Below are 21,293 nucleotides of genomic sequence, written 5' to 3'. Positions count from 1 at the left end.
AAGGTATTTCCATTCGTTTACTAACGCCTCCTCGCTCAACCCAATAGTGAAATTGACGCGAGCCACCCGGACCTAATTAGTTAACCTAAGAGTCTTTTAAAAAGGTCACAATCCTCAATGGTGAACTGCGTCTTCCCGACTTCCAGATCCTTCACAAGGACCAACTTGGTGGCCATAAAGGTGATGGTGTTGCCCTGCTCTCTCCCACCGCTTTCAATGCCCATCAGGTTGATATCCTTCCCCCCTGCTACTACTGATCGCTTCTCCGAATTCAATAGTCTTGACGTCCTGACTGTACGGTGCTATCTGTTCTGCCTCGTCTTCAAATATCCTTCTTACATCAACCATTAGGAGCTTCTGACAGTTGTGGACGCATTCCTACTCCACTGTCGTACAAGACAGTATGAGCCTGTACTACTGGCGGACTTAAACTACACTAACATTTCCTGGCCTTCGGGTCATCCGCTTCCTTCGGCCGACCAACCCTCCAAGTCCTTTATCGATGCTTTTAATCACCACCATCTTACTCAAACTGTCCATACGTTCACCCACCTTGGTCACTTCTTCCAAAGATCTAGCATACTTGACCTGATCCTCCCCGTTGACCACCATCTTGTCTATGATGTTGTCCAACTACAGCCTCTTGGGAAAAGCGACCACAACTTCTTAACTTTTAAACTATCTGGACCAAAAGCTCCAGCGGCAACCCACTCAACTCTACCGTGACTTCTTTCGCGGTGATTATGATGAGTTCCATTCGTTCTTATGGCAGCGAAACTGGGCAGCACTACACTACTTGATCAGGATCATGTGGATGATTATTGGAAGCAGTTTCTCGGGATAATTCGCAGTGGAGTAGAACAATACGTACTCTATCGTCTAGTCCATCGGTCCACTTCTACTCGCGTTCTATCAAATGCCGCCAGTACAAGAACGCTGCGTGGCGACGGTGGTGACCATAGATATAGGAAACGTATATAAAGGGAGTGAATACGGAGGTGACCGCTAGCAGAAACGCATAATTTCTGCAGGCTATCCTTATAAGGTGCTATCTATCGGTAAGAAAGCTCGTGCTATCGTCACGAGAGCCATTGTCTCCTGCTTAAAAATTATACTAAAAGTCACCAACAGATGGTGTCTAAAGTCTACGGCCTGCGGAAAGGTCAAGCACTTAGTACTAAAATGCTAATAGCTCGCGCTCTTGGTCACGTGCCTTCCTCGGTGTCTGCTAGGTGTCAATTCCGTATTTTACGTTAGGCTTAGACGCCCCGAAACTTATCTAGACCTTTATATACATTTCTTATATCTATGGTGGTGACTAATCATAAGGCTGTTTCAGTCATGTCAATCGGCTTCAGAAAACTACCTTCAACATAACTGATTACGGCCACCGATGGCACTTCCTCGTCTGATCCTGCCACAATGGCTGACCTCCTTAACAGTCACTTTATTGATGTCTCGTCGAATGCGCCCGCTGCTGGCTTTTTGCCCGGTTCTCCCTCATCGTCCACATCAGACTCTGGTCCATAGCTCACTGATTTTTCATACACCGTCAGTGCGTGACCACTATCCTTCAAACAGTTGGTAGCTCTGGACCAATCTGCGGACCCCAACGGTAATTACCTGTTCATGTTGAAGCACCTGGCTCCGTCCCTAGCGTTGCAGCTCTCTTTAGCACGGGGTCAGTGCCTGGTTCTTGGAAATTTACAACCATCACCCCCATTCACAAAGCCGGAGTCCACACAAACCCTTCCAAATACTAGCCTCATCACCCGCGTTTTGCGGAGCAGCTGGCTGATGATACTGTTAGGTCCTTTCTGGACGAAACTAACTTACTCGACATTGTTTCGTTTCTAATCCACTTCCGGCCACAGACTGGACTACTCGGGCAAACCGGTGGACATCATCATCTATCTAAACAAGCACTATTTAAACAGTATCTTGCAGGTCCTGGCTCTCGGAAACATTACTTCATGATGATTTCCTTGAAGATGTTTTATTGAAGGGCCTATTCCTTTTCTATATTTTCTATGGTAGGATCCGTGACGTCGTCGTTGGAGACGGATTCGGAGCAGTCAATTAGAAAACAAAATATGATAAATCTCTTCAGTTCTTATCTTATCTGTTAAGTTATATTAAATTTCGGTGATTGTAGTTGCAGTATTAGTAAAATGCCCCTAGTTTGTGCCTCTCCTGTATTTTAACGAGAAGCTTCCAGAAGTGACTTCTAAAGACTACATTATAACCTTTGAAAATTTTGGCATGTCTTTTTTAAGTAGAACCTTTTCAAAAGATGTTTTAAAATGTTGGAAACTCAACAATTCCTATTCAGCCTTTGTAAGTGAACTTTATATTCTATAAAATAAGTACAATAACTTGGTTGTAACATTTTTGAGAAAATTTCTAGATTCTGTATGCCAATTTCAGTTCAACATCTAGAAGAAATGCCAAGTTTTACGCTAGCGCAGCAGAAGCAGTTAAAGATATTCAAGAAGGATCTCGATTGCTTGTTGGGGGTAAAACTTTAATAATTTATAATAGTGAATTTTATTGTAATGTCAATTATTTTTGTAGGTTTTGGGCTGTGTGGTATTCCCGAAAATCTTATAAATGCTTTGGCAGAAAGCAAAGTTACAAATATAACCGCAGTTAGTAATAATGCTGGTACAGCTGATTATGGATTAGGCCAGTTAATAAAAAACAAACAGGTTAGTTTGATTTATTTTTATTGAATTCTTATGGCTGTTTATTATGGTTTTCATATTTAGATCAAACGCATGATATCTTCTTATGTTGGAGAAAATCATGAATTTGAAAAGCAATTTCTAAGTGGAGAGTTAGAACTGGAATTTGTCCCCCAAGTACAACCATTAACCTTTATTCAATGAACCATTAATACATATATTTATCTTTAAAGGGAACATTAGCTGAAAGAATAAGAGCTGCTGCTGCAGGAATCCCTGCTTTCTACACGCCTACAGCCTTGAACACATTAATACACGAAGGAGGTGCGCCTATCAAATACAACAAGGATGGAACAGTTGCTCTGGCTAGTCAACCGAAGGAGGTAATTTATTTTTGAATACATTTAATCATGTTTATTTGATTTTTTAAAGTGTTATTTTTTTTGTAAACAGAGTAGAATTTTTAATGGCCGAGAATATGTCATAGAAGAGGCTCTACATGCAGATTTTTCATTAGTGAAAGCGTGGAAGTGTGACAAGGCTGGAAATTTAGTTTTCAGGTAAAATGGTGCTATTTTGGGTTTATTTTATGAATTAGCATGTTTTTTACCTTTAGGAGATCCGCTATGAATTTTAACCCCGCAATGTGTAAAGCTGCAAAAATATCAATTGTTGAGGTATTTCATAATTTTTCATAACCTAATTTTATGCAGAAACTTGAAAACCATTTTTCTTATCATTTCAATCAAAAACTCCTTGAGTTTCTATTTTTAAATCATCTAAACTAAAAAATAATGCTCTTTTGAACTTAGTGATTATTATTATCTTATTGATTGAAGTATCGATCGATGTAAAATAGTTCTAAGTCCTTTTTTGCTATAATTCAAGGTTGAAGAAATAGTTGAAATAGGGGAAATTCCACCTGAAAGCGTCCACGTCCCCAGTATCTACGTCCAAAGAGTTGTGAAAGGGGAAAGATACGAAAAGAAAATTGAGGTTAAATAGAAAATCTCTTTAATACTATTTTAATAGGATGTGTGGATAATATTTTTTGGTTACGGTTCGGATATCGAATAACAGTTCAAATTATAATTCGGTTATTGGTTTATGGAAACTTTGAAAACGGTTATCGGTTTAAGAAATTTCCGTTTTTTAATCGATTAATCGTTTTTTCCCGGAATGAAAATCGATTAATCGTTTTTTCCCAAATGCAAAAATCTATTAATCGTTTTTATTAAAATACTAATCGATTAATCATTTTCATTAAAATACTAATCGATTAATCGTTTTTATTAGAATACTAATCGATTAATTGTTTTTATTAGAATACAGATTGATTAGCTGTTAACCTAAACAAGAAAATCGGTCAAAACAAAAGTGACCTAACTTCTTTGTAGTTTTACAAAAATGAGGAATAAGGTTGAATGAATACTTGTTAATAAATAGTATTCATTCAACCCTATTCCTAATTTTTGTAAAACTACAAAAAAAGATTGATAAAAACTTAAAAAGGCTGTTTCTGTTCCTGGTTTCGGCGAAACTGGCACAAGGGGAGTGAGTGAAACTAAACTAACTAAAACTCTGTCTACATTTCAATAAGGAATACCATGATTTATTTCCCTTTAAAACTATTTTTTTTGGAGCTCTTTATATGATCATTCAACATGCATATTTGTAACTATCACTTTTGTATATTGCATTACTAGTCACAGTACCTACAAACAAGTTGTTCCAGCTTATGTCTGTTGGTATAATAATAAATAACTGGTCAGAGAGAGTTAGAGAGGAAAAAGTAAAACTTATCTTTGAAAGCGCGCAGCTTAACCCCTGTAATCAGCCAGCCCAACATGTTTTCAAAAATCAATATGGATAGGCTCCTTCTTTACCTCTCTGCGCGCAAACTATCACCCCCCCCCCCCCCCCCCTATTTTCAGTTTAAAAATCGTCTTCAGGTGTTAAAATAACTCTGATACTTGATTTTTTAATATTCGGATATTTACTAGAAAATTCAAATAATCGGTAAAACGATCTGTGAAATCGATTAACCGAATAAAAAAATTATAATTTGGCGAGTACTAAATCGATAACCGAATTTATCAAATACTTCATAAGCGCCCAAAACAAATATCGAACCGATTTCCATTTTTTCAAATAACTGTATCCGAAAATTCTGTTCAATTTTATCTAACTTAATATTTATCTCCTAGAAATTAACTGTGAGGAAACCCGGTGAAAAATTAGTTAAACCCCGAACACCTGCACAAGCAATGCGAGAGCGAATTGTACGAAGAGCAGCTCTTGAATTGGAGGATGGGATGTACAGTATCCTTTTGAATATCTTGTTAACAGCATTTAAGGGCCACAGAATCGGAGGAATTTTAAGATATAAATGTGACTGAAGTGGAGTAGCTATCTGAAATTCTACCTGAATTTTTCAAACAATTTACACTAACTTGTGTATCCTTAACTCTTGGCGTAAAGTAAACCTTGGTATTGGAATGCCTAATTCCATAAGCAGTTATATTCCATCTGGAGTGAGTGTACAGTTGCAAAGTGAAAATGGAATATTGGGACTTGTTAGTTGAAATAATTTATTATTATCTGAAGTATGTAATATACCACTTAGAGCTAAGTATCCATTTCCCTATAGAGTATTATCGACGTGACGTATGTCAACATCACCCATGCTTTTTCCTATAGACAAAAACTGCCCTCAAAATGGTGGCCACAGCCCAAAGCTACAGAGCGATACTACTCTATATTACCAATAAATATAATGAAAGAGACTTTTAAAAATTTTACATCCAAAACATAATTGATAAATATTTCTAAGCAGTCTTAATTTTTACGCTTCAGCTAAAGTTTGTTAGTTGTAGTTATCACATTATAAATGTACTCTTCTGTATATTTGTTTGTATATTAACACATCTTGAAAACTGCTTCGAGCTTGCGAACAAACGTGTTTCACTTTTATAACCTAGATGGATACTTTTCTTACCAAGAGATATATTATTCCATTATTATCTAATAAATCTCTAAAACTAAATCAAGTTTATTTGGGTGTTAGCGCAGGGTCCCTATCCTTTTGAGGGAGAGGAAGATGCTGATCTGATAAATGCTGGGAAAGAATCTGTAACCACGATTCCCGGTGCGTCATTTTTTTCTAGTGAAGAATCCTTTGCCATGATCAGAGGGCAAGTGAAGCGTTATTGTTATGAAAAGAATCATTTCTTTATCAAAAAATTATTTTTAACAGTGGACATGTTGATTTAACATTTCTTGGAGCTATGGAAGTCTCTCAATACGGTGATCTAGCTAATTGGATGATTCCCGTATGTATTTGTTTCACCCAAGATTTTCTTACTTTCACGCAAGTTGTTTTTTGCTCTATTTACCAACAAGGGCAAGCTTGTGAAAGGAATGGGAGGAGCAATGGACTTGGTTTCATGTTCAGAAGCAGGAACCAAAGTGGTGGTTACAATGGAACACAATGCAAAGAATGGTTCCCCCAAAATTTTGGAATCTTGCTCCTTACCCATTACAGGAAAGAGCTGTGTTAACCTAATTATTACAGAAAAAGTATGTAGGTTTTTAGAAAAATTATTCAGCTTTTGCTAAATTCTGGTCTCTTTTAGGGAGTTTTTGAAGTTGACAAGGAGAATGGTTTGACTCTTATAGAAATTGCCGATGGAACCACCATGGAAGAGATAGTTGAAACTACAGGGTGTTCCTTTGAGGTGAAAAATTAGGATTTGCCCAAACTGATTTGAGGTCTGATAATTTTACGTCTTATTAGGTATCACCTGAAGTACAACCAATGGGACAGGTGGAAGTCTCATATTAAAGATTCTTTTTTATAAACAAAAATATTACTTAGTTTTTATTTTAGAAGCTATAATGATTTTCACATCTCTAATTTTTAAATAAATTGATGCTATTGTTTATATCCAACTGCACCTTGAATATTGGTATCGAGTTTAAGTCGGTTGTATTATCTTTGGCTCTGGCATGACCTTGACCTTATCATCAATATAGACCAAAATTTACTTTGGACAGATTTTAACCAAAGGTACTGAAAATCTAATTTATAATCGCACTGTATTAGAATTAACTATTTTATACACAGCCCACTTTGACCAACAATAATATAGACCTTGTACCTTAGATTTTAAATTGCTTCCTTCTCAAGCTCAGAAAAACTATAATCATTATGGTAACCAACTAATGAGGCAATGATGGAGCTTGATTTATCAAAAATCTTGGATTTCGAATCTAGTCTATTATCTTTAATGATTTATGAAAAGTTTCAGGCATTTCACTTATAAACCTGTGCAGTGGTGATGGGATATTTTTGAGGATGAGGGGGCAAAGAAATTTAAACCTCGAGTCTGGAGAACTAGGTTTTAAAAATAAAACTCTTAAAATACATATGGATTATTATGAAAACCATTTTATGCAATTTTTAATACTGAAACCATAGGTTTTCAGAAAATTTAATACAGATAACCTCTGACTACCCCTCTCCCCCTTACCAATGTCCCTGAACTTATGCCGCAAATCTAGAAAACTTAGGTTATTTGACTTTAATATACAAATTAAGAGAAAGTCACCTAAAATATGAAATTTATTTTACTTGGCTTTGAAATTAAAGTACTCAAATACCCACAAAAGGAAAAAATACACGTATTTCATTACAATTTTGCATAATCCTGAATCATTTCGGTTCTTATAATTTAATTAATGGCTATAAATCATTAGCAATAATTTTATGAAATAAAAGGGAAGACAAAAAAAATTAAATGATAGCCAAACTAGCCATTTTTACCGGACATTTCATAATTTTAATTTTCTAAGCTTTTTTTTAAATTGTTCCTATGAGCATGATCGTGCGTAGTTTCCCATTAACAAATCAATTTTGGATGAGATTACGCGATAACTCAAAGATTCGGGTTGAGATCTCGATACATTAAATGAAAAAAAAAAGAATGATGCAAAAAAAAATTACAGAAGAAAATGGATTTATGATTTCCTCATCCAACAAATGCAGTAAGCGTGAAAAACGTTTCTACCAATGAAAAGATTCTTCTCTACACTCAAGTACTGAGTATTGGATAAAATTTCCCCTTATTTCAGTCATTGGTCTTGTCCAGTCGTCACCAAAAATTCATTAAACGCAGCTCGGATTTCTTCATCCATTTCGTCACTCGAATCATCATTTTCACCACTGGTAAAATGTTAAAAAATTTATTATATCCAGAAAAGTTATCCATTTTTTAAAATTTAATCTTACTCTGATTCGGGTTGATTACTCTCCAGGAAGAGTTGCTCTTCCTCCGTTAATGGTTGACCATCTGGTCCATAACATACCATGTTCTGTAAAAGAAAAATATTGAATTTAATGCTTCAAGACCCTTCAATGTGCAATTTGAATGCATTACAAATGGATCAGGAGGTAAGGCAGTAGCGTAATTGTTAACTATTGGAGGAGAGGGCGATGCTCTTCTCCCCCAGTTTTTAGATTGTAATTCAACGACAGATCGCATCATATTTTGTACTTCCCTGGAAATGATTACAAAACAATTTAATCCCATTAATTTGAAATAGAAATGCTTTAAATAAAATACTTAGGAGCGTTTTCAATGCAGTCTTCTAATTGTTTAATGACTTTGCCCATGATTGGGGCTGTGCCTTTACTTTTTTTCTCGTCATCTTCCAAATTGGCACCAGTAAACTAAATTGAAAAGAAATACAAAATATTTCAATGATCCTCTAACAATGGGACGAGAAAGTCGTACTTTTAAAACTTGACAAACGCATTTAAAATTGTCGCTAGACGGAGAATTTAGCAGGGTTTCTAATAAGTGAGGAATACAGTTGGCAAGGTCAGGTATCCTTTCATCGTTAATCTATTTATCAAACAATATATTTGTATAACCAGTCTTTGAAAGATACCGACATATATATTCTTAACGCACCTCAATTTGAGAATATAATTCTCCCAAAAAGAAGGTGAAACCTCTTAATGTGGCAGGGTTTGAATTTAGTAAGTAGTCGCATTGATGAAATTGGCTCAGAGACCTGTTTACAATGGCGTCGGCGAAGCTCATTGTTAAACTTTCAAAGCGACAATTTGTATTCAACTGGTTACATAGACGAGCTGCGTTATATCTAAAGTTTGCTTCTAAAATGGCCTAATAAAACAAGGAAATTATTTTGGAGACTCATAATATAAAGAATCAGTCTTTACCTGAGAAAATATTGTATCCACAACCGCATTCAAAGCCATATCGCTTTTAATATTTGACTTTAGGAAGTTGCAAATGGGTTTAACGCTACTGTCGTATCTACCAGGGTTACATGTTACTTCGTGAATGAAATTGTTAAGGGTAAGAAGAACATTGTCATCCGATGTCATATCATCGTACAAGAAATCATTTGACTGAAATGGTTTAAAAAATTACAATAAATTTAAGGCATTATTTAGAGCCAAGAAGCCATTTGAGTATACCGCAGGTTGAAAGGCTCGTGGAACAAACTCTTTCGCAAACGGAGAAAGCTCTTTGGGTTTTTTAAAATTTGAGCCAGCATCTAAGTAAACACCCGGTGCAACGTTTACGGCTGAAATAATACGTTTCGTTAAGAAATTTACTATGGGATTAGCATACGGGGGTAACAGGACAAAATTTAACTAACCAGTGTGAGTAATTTCGTACGATATTGTTGGATTGTTTCTCTCGGGTAAGCTAGATTCTGTATTCCTAGCCATAGTAAGAGCTTGATTGGGTATATCGTTTGAACAATTACTAGTACTGAGATTCTGACTTAATGGATCGCTATTCCAGGTATTACAAATGGGGGCATCTGCTTGTTGACGATTATCTCCCGTAGCTCCTCCAGCAACGGCTGCGGCGTAACTCGTAGTCACGGGCCTTTCCAGCAAGTGGTCTCCTGCAGCCGGGTTAGGCGAAACTTGAGAAATGTTGTGTGGTCTACGAAGTTCTGTATTCAAATCTTGGTGGTGAATAGAGCTTCCTCTTCCTCTTCCTCTCTGAGTTCCGGAAAAATTATTTTCCATGGCAGTACAAAATATTTATTAAAATTGCCTTTCACTACTAAATAATAGGCTAGCACACGAACGCCATTTCAATAATTTGCCCTCAATGAAGTCGTGGTGTTTTTTTTTAGGCCGACGGACAACGTTGCAACTGTGTGTGCACGAGACAAGCCTAGGTAAAATGCCTCAATTTGATTATCCTTGACTATATTTTATAGTCCTTTTTTTTTATCAGCCTACATTCCCTGTAAAAATACCATTACAAAGACTTAAGTAAAATGACGGATTTGTTACTTTGTAAATTTTACGGCAACCTCAAGGATCGGTGCTGCCAGTAAGCTTTACAATTAACTAATAATTATTTTGAAAATAGGTAATATAATAATAAACTTTATTTCAGGTGATAGAAAGTTTACACTTATTGTGCCCTGACAAAAAACAGAAAATTATAGTAATATAAGTGGTGTGAAAATAATATTTTCACACCATTTTTTATTTTCGTAGAATGTGTTGCAGCCACTGTGGATCTTGTTCATATTGTGTATAATTATATTTCTTTAGCTCGTTCTTTAGAGATTTATATAGTGCTCTAAATATTAAAACTATATATATTTTGACGTTAAGGGAATGTTAATAAAGCATGGTCAATGTTAATATACTTCCCTACCCTAAAAAGATCAAAAGGAGTAAGCACCAAAGCTTTCTATTTTGGGATTTAACTAGTTCCTAGTGCTCTCAACTCCAACCTGTAATTGGTTTCTTTCTTTCCCTTTCGTATCATGAGATATAGCCATTTGCCGAACGAATTATTTGGTGCACTTTCTAAAATAAACAGTACATGCATTTTCCCCATTTCATCCAATAGACACCTTTTTGACGTCTGTTACATCGACTATGAAAATGGCCTGGTTCAATTTCTGAATGCTTTTACGTTTTGCAGAACTTGCAGTTTTGCAAAAGTATCAAATAATACGTTTTACCTTATTTAAATGAAATCTTAAAATTGGTCTGTCTGTTACATTTGAACTGGCCGACGAAAAAATTAAAGAAAACATTTTGACATATGGTGGCTTTCTTTGACAGACCAAAAGTTTCCATTATTTCAACAAGCACTATATAAACAGTAACTTGCAGGTCCTGGCTCTCGGAAATATTACTTTTGGGCTATTTCCTTGAAGATGTTTTATTTAAGCGCCTATTAGCTTAAAAAAATACAGATTACTAAGCTTGATAAACTAGTGGGTAATCGTGAAATGCATGTTGTTATAAGTACATAGATATATTAAAAAGTACTGACAGAATTATGAGTTAGGGAGATGATAATAATAATAACTAGTGAGATTAATAGTAATAGTGCAGTTAAGGCTAATCATTTATTTTTTATTTTGTTTTTATTTATAAATGACAATGGTCTGAAAAGCCGTGACGACTTATGCACAGACACGTAGGTACAAGGATGTTTACTGATTACAGTGAATTAACAAACAAGGATACAAAACAAGTGAAATAAGAAAAAAGAAAAGCAAGATAAAAATACAATAATGACCGAATATTGTCATACAGTGGGGTGGGGGGGGGGTCACGAAGAGGTTTGTAAATGGTCACTCAAAGAGGAATGAAATTGCGAATAGTCGGTAATCGAAACAATAGATAGTCCAGTCACTACGATTTGTGACGAGAAGCTAATTGTCACAATTAAAAGACTACTAGTAATAGAGCTTGTAATGATAAATAATACATTTCTAGAATGCTTTTAATATTTACCAATATTTACCACTTTTTCCATATTAAACCAATACCTTTTTAGTATTATTTAAAACATACTTCCCATAAGTAAAAAACACTTCGAAACCCTATCTAAACTGGAAAGGCAAGTTTTTTCTGAACCTGGCAACGCTGTATCAATTCCACGTGCGAAAAACTGCGATTCTGCGAATCAGCCTACGTAATTCCAGTATTCCTCTGGTTAACCAGGTTAAGTCATTTCTTTGTAAAACAGTTGTACTAAAAATTTAATAATGAGAAAAACTAAAAGAAAAGCTGCAGATATTACACCAAATAGTGATGATGAAGAAATGCAAGCTAGAAAACTAATTGCTTCAGTAAGAAAATCAGATGAACCACCAACAAAAATTGTAATTATTTTTAAGCCTTTGTTTATAGCAGACCAATTAGCGTGTAGAAAGACACTCGACATCCCGTCTCTAGCGGCCGCTAGCCAAAACAGTATTTTATTCAGTTCTTTTACTTTGATATGGTTTGAATTATTTTTCAGAGAAAATGGGTAAATAAGGAGCGCGTTATGGTTTTTGCTTCACGAGGTATTACATTTAGAGATAGGCATTTAATGCAAAACATACGCACTCTCTTACCTCATTCCAAAGCAGGTAACATCTTAGACACCCAAAATTTGAATTATAGAAATAGCAAGTCAATTTTATCAATTACAGAATCTAAAATTGAAAAGAAAGATTCCTTATTTGTGATAAATGAAATATGCGAGATGAAGAATTGCAATAAATGTATCTATTTCGAGAATCGTAAGCAACAAGACTTGTACATGTGGTGAGTTTTATTTTGTTTCACCGTCACTAGAATTTAGTATTTATGATTAGTAATAAAATATTTTCCTTAAGGGTTTCCAATGTACCTCATGGTCCTTCAGTAAAATTTTTAGTTGAAAATGGTAAATAAATCTTTAATTGCATGAGTCTCGTTTATGAATGCTGTCTTAACAATTCAAGTTGCTGTAACTCAATATATTTTTTAAGTTCACACAATGGAGGAATTAAAAATGACTGGAAATTGTTTAAAAGGTTCTAGACCATTGTTATCTTTTGATCCTGTAAGTGTTTTTAAAAAAAATTTGTATACACTTTACTTTATTTACAATGTTAATTATATTTACTTTTAATTTAAGGGATTTGATAGTAAACCTCACTGGTCAGTGCTTAAAGAATTGTTTGTTCAGGTAAATAATTAAACTTAAATGTGTTATGTTGGAGGAAATTTGCTTCCTGAGAAAACGTTAACTAGAAAGGCTGTGGAAAATATATAATAGTTAAAAATTTTACCTCTATCTATAATAAAAATTAACTTAAAAGCATTTCATTTTAAGAAAAATTGAAACTAAGTGCCTATGTGCTTACTGGGAAATCTAAGACCCAAAAATGACACAGAGAGGAGCTATGCTGCCTGTTGGTGAGCTTACTGTATAGGTGCCTAGTTAAATTTTTTTTTAATATGAAACATTTATAATTTTATTGTTATTATAGATAGAGACCAAATTTGAATACACATTTTTAATGCCTTTCTAATTATCATAACCTTTGTTTCAGGGTGTAATTTTTATAAAAGTTTATTTTTAATATATTACCTTAGGTTTTTGGTACCCCTCGTCACCACCCAAAAAGTCAACCATTCATTGATCACGTGTACACATTCACAATTTTGGATAACAGAATATGGTTTCGTAACTATCAAATTGTTGAAGAAAATGGTTCTCTTGTTGAAATTGGTAGATCTAAGTTTTTCTAATTTTTTCCTACCTTCATTTGTAGAAATTGGCCAGTATAAGTTTTTCTTATATTTTTTTCTTTAGGGCCCAGATTTGTGTTAAACCCTATTCGTATTTTTGATGGGAGCTTTGGTGGAAAGGTTTTATTTAGTAATTCTCATTATGTTTCGCCCAATATTGTAAGTATAAGTAAAGTGAGTTTTTAATTATAAAATTGTTTTTTTTCAACTCTATGAATTTAATTAACATAAGCATCGTCGAGTTCTAAAATCATCCGGCTCCAAGCGTTATCAAAACAAAATTGAACAAAAGAAATCAGCAGAAGTGAGAAAACCAAAAGAATCATACAAATTAGACCCCACTGATGAGGTATTCAACACATTACCACCTGAAAAAGCTAAAGGAAGTCAAAAGAGCATTTTTTATCGTACTAAAAAATAAAAAATCTTTAAAAAAAAAAGTTTTAAAAATTTGTTATTTCAACTTAAAATACAATTCCAGTTATTCAGGGACGGGTTCGCTGAACAATAAGAGAAGTTCTTTTATTTCAGTATTTTCTGACCAGTCAATTTTAGAGGCAAATATTATTCGTTGCGCCAAAAATGAAATAGCTTCAAGCCTTTCCTTCTTCTTTTCTATTTTCCTTAATATATTTTGCGTTTGTGCATTAGACTCTCTAGGCTTGTCTTTATTTTCAATTTTTTTCTTAATTTTGATTTGTTCCCTACTCAGTCTTTTCAATTCTTCCATTTTAGTGAAGTTTTCATCTATCAGTTTACTAACTTCATTTTCAACACTATTAATTTGCATTATTATAGATTTCTGTTCCATTAGTAAAACAGAAATATTTTGGGCCAGTGGTGAGCCTTGGCCAAAGTGTCGGTTTTGATTTAAAACTTTGAATAGTAAATCGGATAACTGTGCATGTCTTAGGCAATGTTGTCTTGTGTTGCTTGTACAGCTGATGTTTGATATTTTTGAAGCTAAATCACATCGAGCCTCATTACTTATACCAACAGCATCTTCATCCTCAAATTCGTAAATACCAATATACTTTTTTAAATCATTAACTCGAGATTCGTATAATTCTTTATCTAGCATAAGTAATCTTGAAGTTAGGCTTGGTGCCTGTGGTAGAACAGCTATAGTATCTTCATCACTCATTGTATGACCTCCACTTAAATTTACATTTGCCATCTTCAAATCGGAATACTGCAAAGGAACGTAATTACTACCAAAATTATTTAATTTTTATTTTAATGTATAATATTTGGCACATTACCGTCTTCCACGAGTTTACGTCTTATCATGAGACATCACTTCAAACTCTTTCCCGCGTAAATTAGTACGGTAGTTCATTGATAGAGGGCGTGAAGGCGCTACCAAGAGTCTTGGCTACAGGCTAGTATTTTACCATTTTTTTGGGATATTTGATCATATTTTGTATATACGACAGTTTCATCCATAAATTATACGTTTTTTATAGTGAACTTTAAAATAGAGAATTATGTATACTTAAAAACTTATATATCAAATCGTTGTATATTGTTATAAATATTACAAGATGTATTCGCTGAGCTCTAAGTGAGCCGCTCTGTTACAAAAGGGTGTCTTTCAGACGGCAAAAAAAACTTTAAATCTTTATCGTTTCCTATTTCATGGGTAAAATATAAAAAAAGTTAGTAGTAAAACGGATGAAGCTCGCCGGGAGTAGTGGCGTACTCCTGTAATCCCAAGCGTCTGGGAGGCAGAGTTTGTGGATGGCCGTGTGAGGACGACCACCAATGCCCAACGGCTGGTCGGAATACTTCCGCCACGGGTGTCCCCACCCCTATCCCCACGTATCCCCCCGTTGGCGTGGCCGTTACACATATCTCACCCTGATTAATCAGATCTTCACCGGGCTCGCGGTCTTTTCAGACTCAATCAGCCCTTATTTCTTCCTTCTTTGAATAATAAAAGAAAACGGGTAAAGCTCAGGACCTAAGATTTCTTGATATATATGAATTTTTTTTCTAAGTAGTTGTTGAGGCCGCCATAGACCGCTCGAGATGATGATGTCTTATGAAACGGTAGGCATTTTCATATTTTCTTGACGAACATTGTGCATGGCCTAAGCAGAGTTGCCATCTGGGTGGTTTTCTCGCCCGATTGGGCCCCTTTTCAAAGCGCTTTGCAGGGGAAAGGTCATGGGCGGGAGACGGATTTTTAGTCTGGTTTTTGGGATTTCAAATAATTGTATCTGTAAAATGTGTAAAACGGAGATACATTTTTATGAAAACGAGGTGCTAATATTAGACCGAAATTTTGCTTAAAACAAATATTTGTCTTGTTTTGGTTTGTTATTCATTTATTTTAGTTTTATATTTAATGTCCGTGGTTTACATAATTTTAAAGAATGGCCGCGAGGACGGGAATTGACTTGAGGGGGAAAACCGCATTATATAAAGTTAAGATCCAAATTATTGTAAAAGAATTTGTGTAACAGACAAAGGCTATTGATTTTATGTCGCGAGGGATTTCAAACGAGAAGGGGCAGGCGAATTTTGCAATTTAGTAACAATTAAGTTCAGTTATGCGATTCTGTGACTTTTGTAGAGCAGATAGGTCCGTAGACCGTAGTTCAATGTGCTGTCCAAATAGGGGTTTAATTATCAAGAATAGTGAGCACAAGGAAATTGTAAAGCTGCTTAGTCAAGCGAGGGGAACGGAAGTTCAAATTACGGCGAATGAGCCCGGCAATAGTCGAAATACGTTTTGTAACCTTATTAGTGTGCGTAGAGAATTTGAGGCACGGATCGACAATAATACATAAATCCCTCTCAGAGAGGGAAGAAGAGAGTGGGACACCCTTAATGTAATACGTGATGTTAGGGTTCTTTATTACGGCCTAGGTGGAGGACAGCACACTTCTTAACATTAAAGGAAAGACCATGAGAATCCACCGCGTCTAAGTCTTTTTGGAACGCGAGACAATGCGAAGTATACTTAATTTTATGGGAAAGCACTCCAAGAAGAGGCTTGACCCTGCAGAATCACTTTCTGCTTACGACCAGAAAGGTAGTCAGAAAGGCAAGATAAGCAGAGTGAAGGGCCTCAATAAGGTACACATGGGGAATGGAATCAAAAGCCTTGGCGAAATCTAGGAAGATAACATCAACACTAAACCCTTCGTCAATCCAACGAGACCAAGTGTTAGTGGCCTGCAATAAGTTTGTGAGGCAAGACCGATTATTGAGAAAACCATGTTTGCGAGGGAGAAAATAAGTTGTTGGCGCGAAGGAAGGAAGTAATTTGAGCATGAGCGAGTTGTTCGTTAAATTTAGGCACCTGATTGGGCGATAAGTCAGCCCTGGAGGCTGGAACTACTTTTGTGAATTATTTGACCAAAAATTATCGCTTATATAAAATTTAGCACTCTAGAGATTCCATGAAAATGTTTTATAAAATGGGTTATTTTTAGAAAACACATTTTTGATGATGGGCGTTTTTTGGGCTTGTTAAATTTCCGTTTGTGCAGCGGGAAGTCACTTATACCTGGCAATTCTCAGACTTTGAATAAAGTAAGTGAAAAATGTCACTAATTTGGAAGGTTTGCTGCTATTCGTGAGCCGCTTCAAGTCAAGTCAACCAAAAGCCCGAAATCAAATCAAGAAGCGCTTCAAGAATACCGTTCAAACAGTTTAATTTAACTGTAACGTCTATGGTTTTTTAAACATAGCCACTCCGTGTCGCTGTTAGGGCCTATTTTTCCCGGTAGAGGGATAGGAATTCGATTAAGATGAGCTTCAGACGTGTCACTGAGCGGTTTGAGCAGATTCTGCTAGCTAGGAGCAACAAACACAAGGAGAACGCAGCTAGCCTTTAAACACGCTAACGCAGTGTTGTGTACAAATTTTATTGGTCGAACCTTTACGCTGAACATTTTAAGGAAAGGGGGAAGACAATTTCTGAATTTTACCTTTCCGACGGCAGCAGGCGCTAGAGCATCTAACCAATTAAAAATGTACACAAGAAAATGCACGGCTTTTGACGGGTTGCGTTCTCCTTGTGTGGGGTGCTGTGTTTGTGGCTACTAGCTGCTAGTTAGTTTTCCCAACGCCACTTTCGTTGCCACGTGCGTCCTACCTCCAGAAAATAGAGCTTTCGCGAATTGAGGAAATAAATCTATAACTATAAGTCTTAAAGTTTGTCCTTTAATTTAAAATTATTTGTATGTCATGTTCCTAAAAACTCGAGAACAGTTAGCTCTAGAGCTTTGAAATTTTAACTCAATGTTCAGGGCCTGATTTCCAACTAAACGCGCCTAATTCCAAATACCTGACATGGGGGCCTATTCTATAAATATTCGAAATCCAATTTTCGATCGAAAACTAGATTTCGAACTTCGAGATCTCGACGAATGGTATTCGGTAAAGATTTCGAATAAGCATAAATCAATGCAAATTGTCGAAGTCGATTTCGACATGGTATAGGGTATCGAGATCGAATTCCCATTCGATTTTTTACAGAATCGCCCCCCTGGTTATTAATCTAATTAAATTTTATTTTTATTTTACTCGACTTTGGACTTTCGCCTCGTTGCTTACCTTATCTATTTTTACGGCTGGTCTCGGCTTTCAATTTTTTTCTCGACTTCCATCCCTTTGCTTCGCCTATCTATTTTTTCCGGATGGTTCCGACTTGCACCCCTTTACTTCCCTTATCTATATTCGAATCTTTTTTTTTTAAATGTCACGTGGTCACGCCGTTATTTGTTTTAAAACGTCGGCCGGTTTGTTTTCCTCTCTTGAGTTCCTTGCGCCCGTCCCGACCTTTACCCTTTTTGAACGGGAAGTGTGAAATTCGTAGGCGGTATATCTGGGTGACTTTTTCTCCCAGTTTGTGACGGTTCACTTACCAATGTCACATCTAGGTTTTGGGCTGACATATGCAACTGTCCGCAAGTGCCTTAGGCGCTTACAGATATGTAAATCCCCTGGTCCCGATGCTCTTCATCCACGGTTGCTTTCTGAAGGCTCTGCCATTTTAGCATCCCCATTACTCTCAATTTTCAATAATTCCATTATCACTGGTAGGATCCCAGCTGTGTGGAAGCAGGCAAATGTTACCGCAATCAAGAAGTCTCCCAAACTCGTGCGTAGTAGACAATTTTCGCGGTATTAGTTTGACCTGTCTCTCTTGCAAGGAGCTGGAAAAGCATGTTCGAGATACCTTAGTATCTTTTCTATCGAATCGCTCCTTCTTTTCCAATGACCAACACGGATTTCTCTTACGGAGGTCGTGCTTCACTAATCTCCTTTCCACTATGGAAGAGGTGACTCGTTGCCTGGATAATTTGGATTCTGTGGATCTGGTTTACCTCGATCTGTGGAAGGCATTCGACACTGTACCCCATTCGCAAACTTGACAATTAAGATATGCCTTCCTCCATAGTAAACAGTAGCTGAGTTCCTGAATGGACGTTCGCAAACGGCTGTCCTTAACGGTACCTTTTCGTCCTGGTGTCCGGTGTCTAGTGGTGTTCCTCAGGGATCAGTCTTGGGTCCCACGCTATTAGTCATTTTTATCAATGATCTCCCTCTAGTTGTCAAGGAGTCGATCTCGTGGAAACCTTTAAAATTATTGATGGTTTCTACCATGTCTGCCCTGACACCTTCGATGTTAAAATGGACTGGTCGAAAAGCGGCTACTATCTTTAAAATGCGGTGCAATGGATTGACTAGACGAGTCTTTTTTACGCAAAGAGTAGTGAACCATTGGAATGACCTACCAGTAACTGTTAAACTAAAATCGTCAGTCTCTTCGTTTGAGACTCACCTAAATAGGTTTCGTGGATGGCCATGAACTCCCTCTTATGTGTCGATATTCTTGTATATAATTTGGTCTTCGGTAAATAATTTTAGTGCCTTTCACTTGTATTGTATTTTATCTTGTATATTGAGTTTTGTACCTTTTATTTCTTTTTTGAGTTTTGTACCTTATTTTTTCTATATTGCGTTGTGTACCTTTTATCGTCTATTTTGTATGTTGTATTTTTCCGTATATGTTAATTGACATACTTTTTATTTTTATTCTTTTATTTCAGTGTTTAGTGATTCTATGTCCTTGAATTTACCTTTGTCATATCAATGTATTATCTCGGGACTCAATAAGTGTATCTAACGCTTTCTTCTCCTGATAAATAAAATTATTATTATTATTATAGTGTGAAAGAAAGGGACTTCGTAGAAGGGGAAGTTTAGTTGGGATTTTTAAGTAGTTCAGAACTTTTTGCTACGCGTGTTGCGTTTTTGCTACAGCGTTTACCTTTCTTACGTACAAATCAGATCTAATTCATTAAAACTAAGACCCCGGGCGAAGCTGGGTATTAAAGCTAGTTATTTATAAAGTTAAATTTACGAATAACGATGAAGAAAAACTAATAGCGTCTGCTTAAGCCGCTAACTATCTAGATTTCAATTGAGAACCAAAGGGGGTGTAGCGATAGTTTTCGGTAGCGGATAGCATATTTTTAGTATTTTCCGCCTAAACAATTATCAAATCGCGCATTAATGTACGTCAACGTGGTAATATCGGAATTATCTGTTGTAGCACTAAAAATAAATTATTACAACTGTTTTTACCTCTCCGATGTTATTTTCAATGGGAAAATTTCCATTTTGTGTTGTCAAAAACATATTTGGTTGCCATGGCAAAACGGTTGTCTATGGAGACATTTCCCTTTAGGGTTTTTACACACAATCCTAAGGATTTGTGTGTATTAGTCTCACGTACAGTGTAGCCGTTGCCGATGCCGCCGATGCCGCCGATGCCGCCGTGTCACGCATACCTCTTCAACGGTTAGGGCTAGAAGAGTCAATGATATCTCGTTCGAATGTACAAACATCGCCATTGATAGCCTTTCTTAAAGTTGTCAAATCGGAGCCCAAGAAGTTGGTCATTTGCCCAATTTACTATTTTCGGTGATTTCCTTTATGTGGTAGATATTTTCTTTAAAATTAAGTCCGATAACGTTAAAAAAAATATTATTGGATAGGTTAGGATTCACTTGGAATACAACTTCGGTTATATCAGTAAATATTAAATTTAAGTATAGTTTTCGGGGTTATTTACCGGACCCCAATGTTCGTGGTTTTATATTTCCGCCTGAAAGTCGACATAACGTTCCTTAATTTAAGTCCGATTTTCATGAAAGTTATATTTTTGAATAGCTGTGGTTTACACTTAACCTAGAACTGCAAATACGTTCCTTAAATTTAATTCTAAGTAAGGTTTTTTGGGCAGCGTATACGGACCCCCGCAATTTCCAACATTGTAAATCCGCGTGTTTATAGAGGTCTACGCGCCCATGGACTAATTAATGTATACACAGGGACGGTCCGCACAACGCCACTCTCTCATAAAATCGGCGACTAAGTCTTGTTAATGCTGTTCCCTCTTTTCCTACCCACTTAAGCAAAGTTAGCCGAGTCAAAACGTCATCAAACGGAAAAACGATGCTGCCCTCTATCTGCAAGTCTTGGAGTCTATCGATGTTGGCGTCTGCTTATGATTTGAAAAACAAACGGTTTTTTCGTTCATTTGAATAAGGTGTATGATTTAAGAGCTTTAATTTAGCACATTTAGCAATCGCTAGCCGCTAAATTTCCTATGCGGACCGTCCCTGTGTATACATTAATTAGTCCATGACGCGCCCGTTTACCTCTGGCGTTTTTCAAAGCCGTTCAGAGTGGGCCGCACTTTCAACGTATGAGCAGAAGTAACAATTAAGTATGACACTGATCGGCCTAGTCTTCGGCGTATGACTAGAAGTAACAAATAAGTGTGATCAAAAGTAACTAATAAATGTGATCAGAAGTAACTAATAAGATACTAGAAAAAAAAAGTGTGATCAGAAGTAACTAATAAGTTACTAGAAGAAATAAGTGTGACACTCAACGGCTGACTAGTAGTAACAAATAAGTGTGATCAGAAGTAAAAAATAAAAGTGACACTGATCGAAGAAATTTTCGATGCTTTCAAAGTATGACTAGAA

At 36.1% G+C, this 21,293-nt stretch overlaps 4 protein-coding genes across 4 annotated transcripts; 2 read left to right on the top strand and 2 right to left on the bottom strand.

Moving 5' to 3' along the window:
- The first annotated feature begins 2,024 nt into the window (after positions 1–2,024).
- On the top strand, positions 2,025–6,635 carry SCOT (Succinyl-CoA:3-ketoacid CoA transferase). Its single transcript, XM_090180195.1, has 15 exons — positions 2,025–2,337; positions 2,408–2,516; positions 2,575–2,708; positions 2,769–2,861; positions 2,918–3,067; positions 3,138–3,244; positions 3,301–3,361; positions 3,573–3,680; positions 4,892–5,006; positions 5,166–5,260; positions 5,757–5,878; positions 5,941–6,016; positions 6,087–6,263; positions 6,320–6,421; positions 6,481–6,635. Exons 1-15 carry the CDS (start codon positions 2,263–2,265, stop codon positions 6,526–6,528), a joined length of 1,572 nt encoding a protein of 523 aa, XP_090036321.1. The 5' UTR covers positions 2,025–2,262; the 3' UTR covers positions 6,529–6,635.
- A 623-nt stretch (positions 6,636–7,258) lies between these two features.
- On the bottom strand, positions 7,259–9,851 carry Paip1 (Poly(A) binding protein interacting protein 1). The gene is made up of 9 exons (XM_090178801.1): positions 9,378–9,851; positions 9,193–9,302; positions 8,932–9,123; positions 8,660–8,875; positions 8,480–8,590; positions 8,309–8,415; positions 8,123–8,243; positions 7,975–8,057; positions 7,259–7,908 (listed from the first exon to the last, which is right to left on the bottom strand). Exons 1-9 carry the CDS (start codon positions 9,757–9,759, stop codon positions 7,818–7,820), a joined length of 1,413 nt encoding a protein of 470 aa, XP_090034927.1. The 5' UTR covers positions 9,760–9,851; the 3' UTR covers positions 7,259–7,817.
- Positions 9,852–11,693: 1,842 nt separating this feature from the next.
- On the top strand, positions 11,694–13,715 carry LOC149941159 (ribosome biogenesis protein BRX1 homolog). Its single transcript, XM_090178774.1, has 9 exons — positions 11,694–11,873; positions 12,014–12,125; positions 12,189–12,303; positions 12,375–12,424; positions 12,510–12,583; positions 12,659–12,709; positions 13,120–13,255; positions 13,340–13,434; positions 13,508–13,715. The coding sequence occupies exons 1-9, from the start codon at positions 11,757–11,759 to the stop codon at positions 13,694–13,696; spliced, it is 939 nt and encodes a 312-aa protein (XP_090034900.1). The 5' UTR covers positions 11,694–11,756; the 3' UTR covers positions 13,697–13,715.
- LOC149941158 (uncharacterized) lies at positions 13,519–14,614 on the bottom strand. The gene is made up of 3 exons (XM_090178775.1): positions 14,538–14,614; positions 13,740–14,467; positions 13,519–13,652 (listed from the first exon to the last, which is right to left on the bottom strand). Exon 2 carries the CDS (start codon positions 14,450–14,452, stop codon positions 13,757–13,759), a length of 696 nt encoding a protein of 231 aa, XP_090034901.1. The 5' UTR covers positions 14,453–14,467; positions 14,538–14,614; the 3' UTR covers positions 13,519–13,652; positions 13,740–13,756.
- Positions 14,615–21,293: the final 6,679 nt, after the last annotated feature.

This window comes from Leiobunum rupestre, chromosome 6 (genome assembly GCF_980474605.1).
Source record: "Leiobunum rupestre chromosome 6, qqLeiRupe1.1.hap1, whole genome shotgun sequence".
Classification (NCBI taxonomy): domain Eukaryota; kingdom Metazoa; phylum Arthropoda; class Arachnida; order Opiliones; family Sclerosomatidae; genus Leiobunum; species Leiobunum rupestre.
This window is presented reverse-complemented; position numbering and strand designations above follow the sequence as displayed.

Coding starts and splice junctions, on each gene's coding strand:
- LOC149941158 (XM_090178775.1), bottom strand. CDS start 14,452: ATGGCAAATGTAAATTTAAGTGGAGGTCATACAATGAGTGATGAAGAT.
- Paip1 (XM_090178801.1), bottom strand. CDS start 9,759: ATGGAAAATAATTTTTCCGGAACTCAGAGAGGAAGAGGAAGAGGAAGC. Junction 8,058..8,122: donor CCTTACCTCCTGATCCATTT/GTAATGCATTCA, acceptor TTTCTTTTACAG/AACATGGTATGTTATGGACC. Junction 7,909..7,974: donor AGTAATCAACCCGAATCAGA/GTAAGATTAAAT, acceptor ACATTTTACCAG/TGGTGAAAATGATGATTCGA.
- LOC149941159 (XM_090178774.1), top strand. CDS start 11,757: ATGAGAAAAACTAAAAGAAAAGCTGCAGATATTACACCAAATAGTGAT. Junction 12,126..12,188: donor CTTACCTCATTCCAAAGCAG/GTAACATCTTAG, acceptor TATCAATTACAG/AATCTAAAATTGAAAAGAAA. Junction 12,425..12,509: donor AAAATTTTTAGTTGAAAATG/GTAAATAAATCT, acceptor ATATTTTTTAAG/TTCACACAATGGAGGAATTA.
- SCOT (XM_090180195.1), top strand. CDS start 2,263: ATGTCTTTTTTAAGTAGAACCTTTTCAAAAGATGTTTTAAAATGTTGG. Junction 2,709..2,768: donor AGTTAATAAAAAACAAACAG/GTTAGTTTGATT, acceptor TTTCATATTTAG/ATCAAACGCATGATATCTTC. Junction 6,422..6,480: donor CTACAGGGTGTTCCTTTGAG/GTGAAAAATTAG, acceptor ACGTCTTATTAG/GTATCACCTGAAGTACAACC.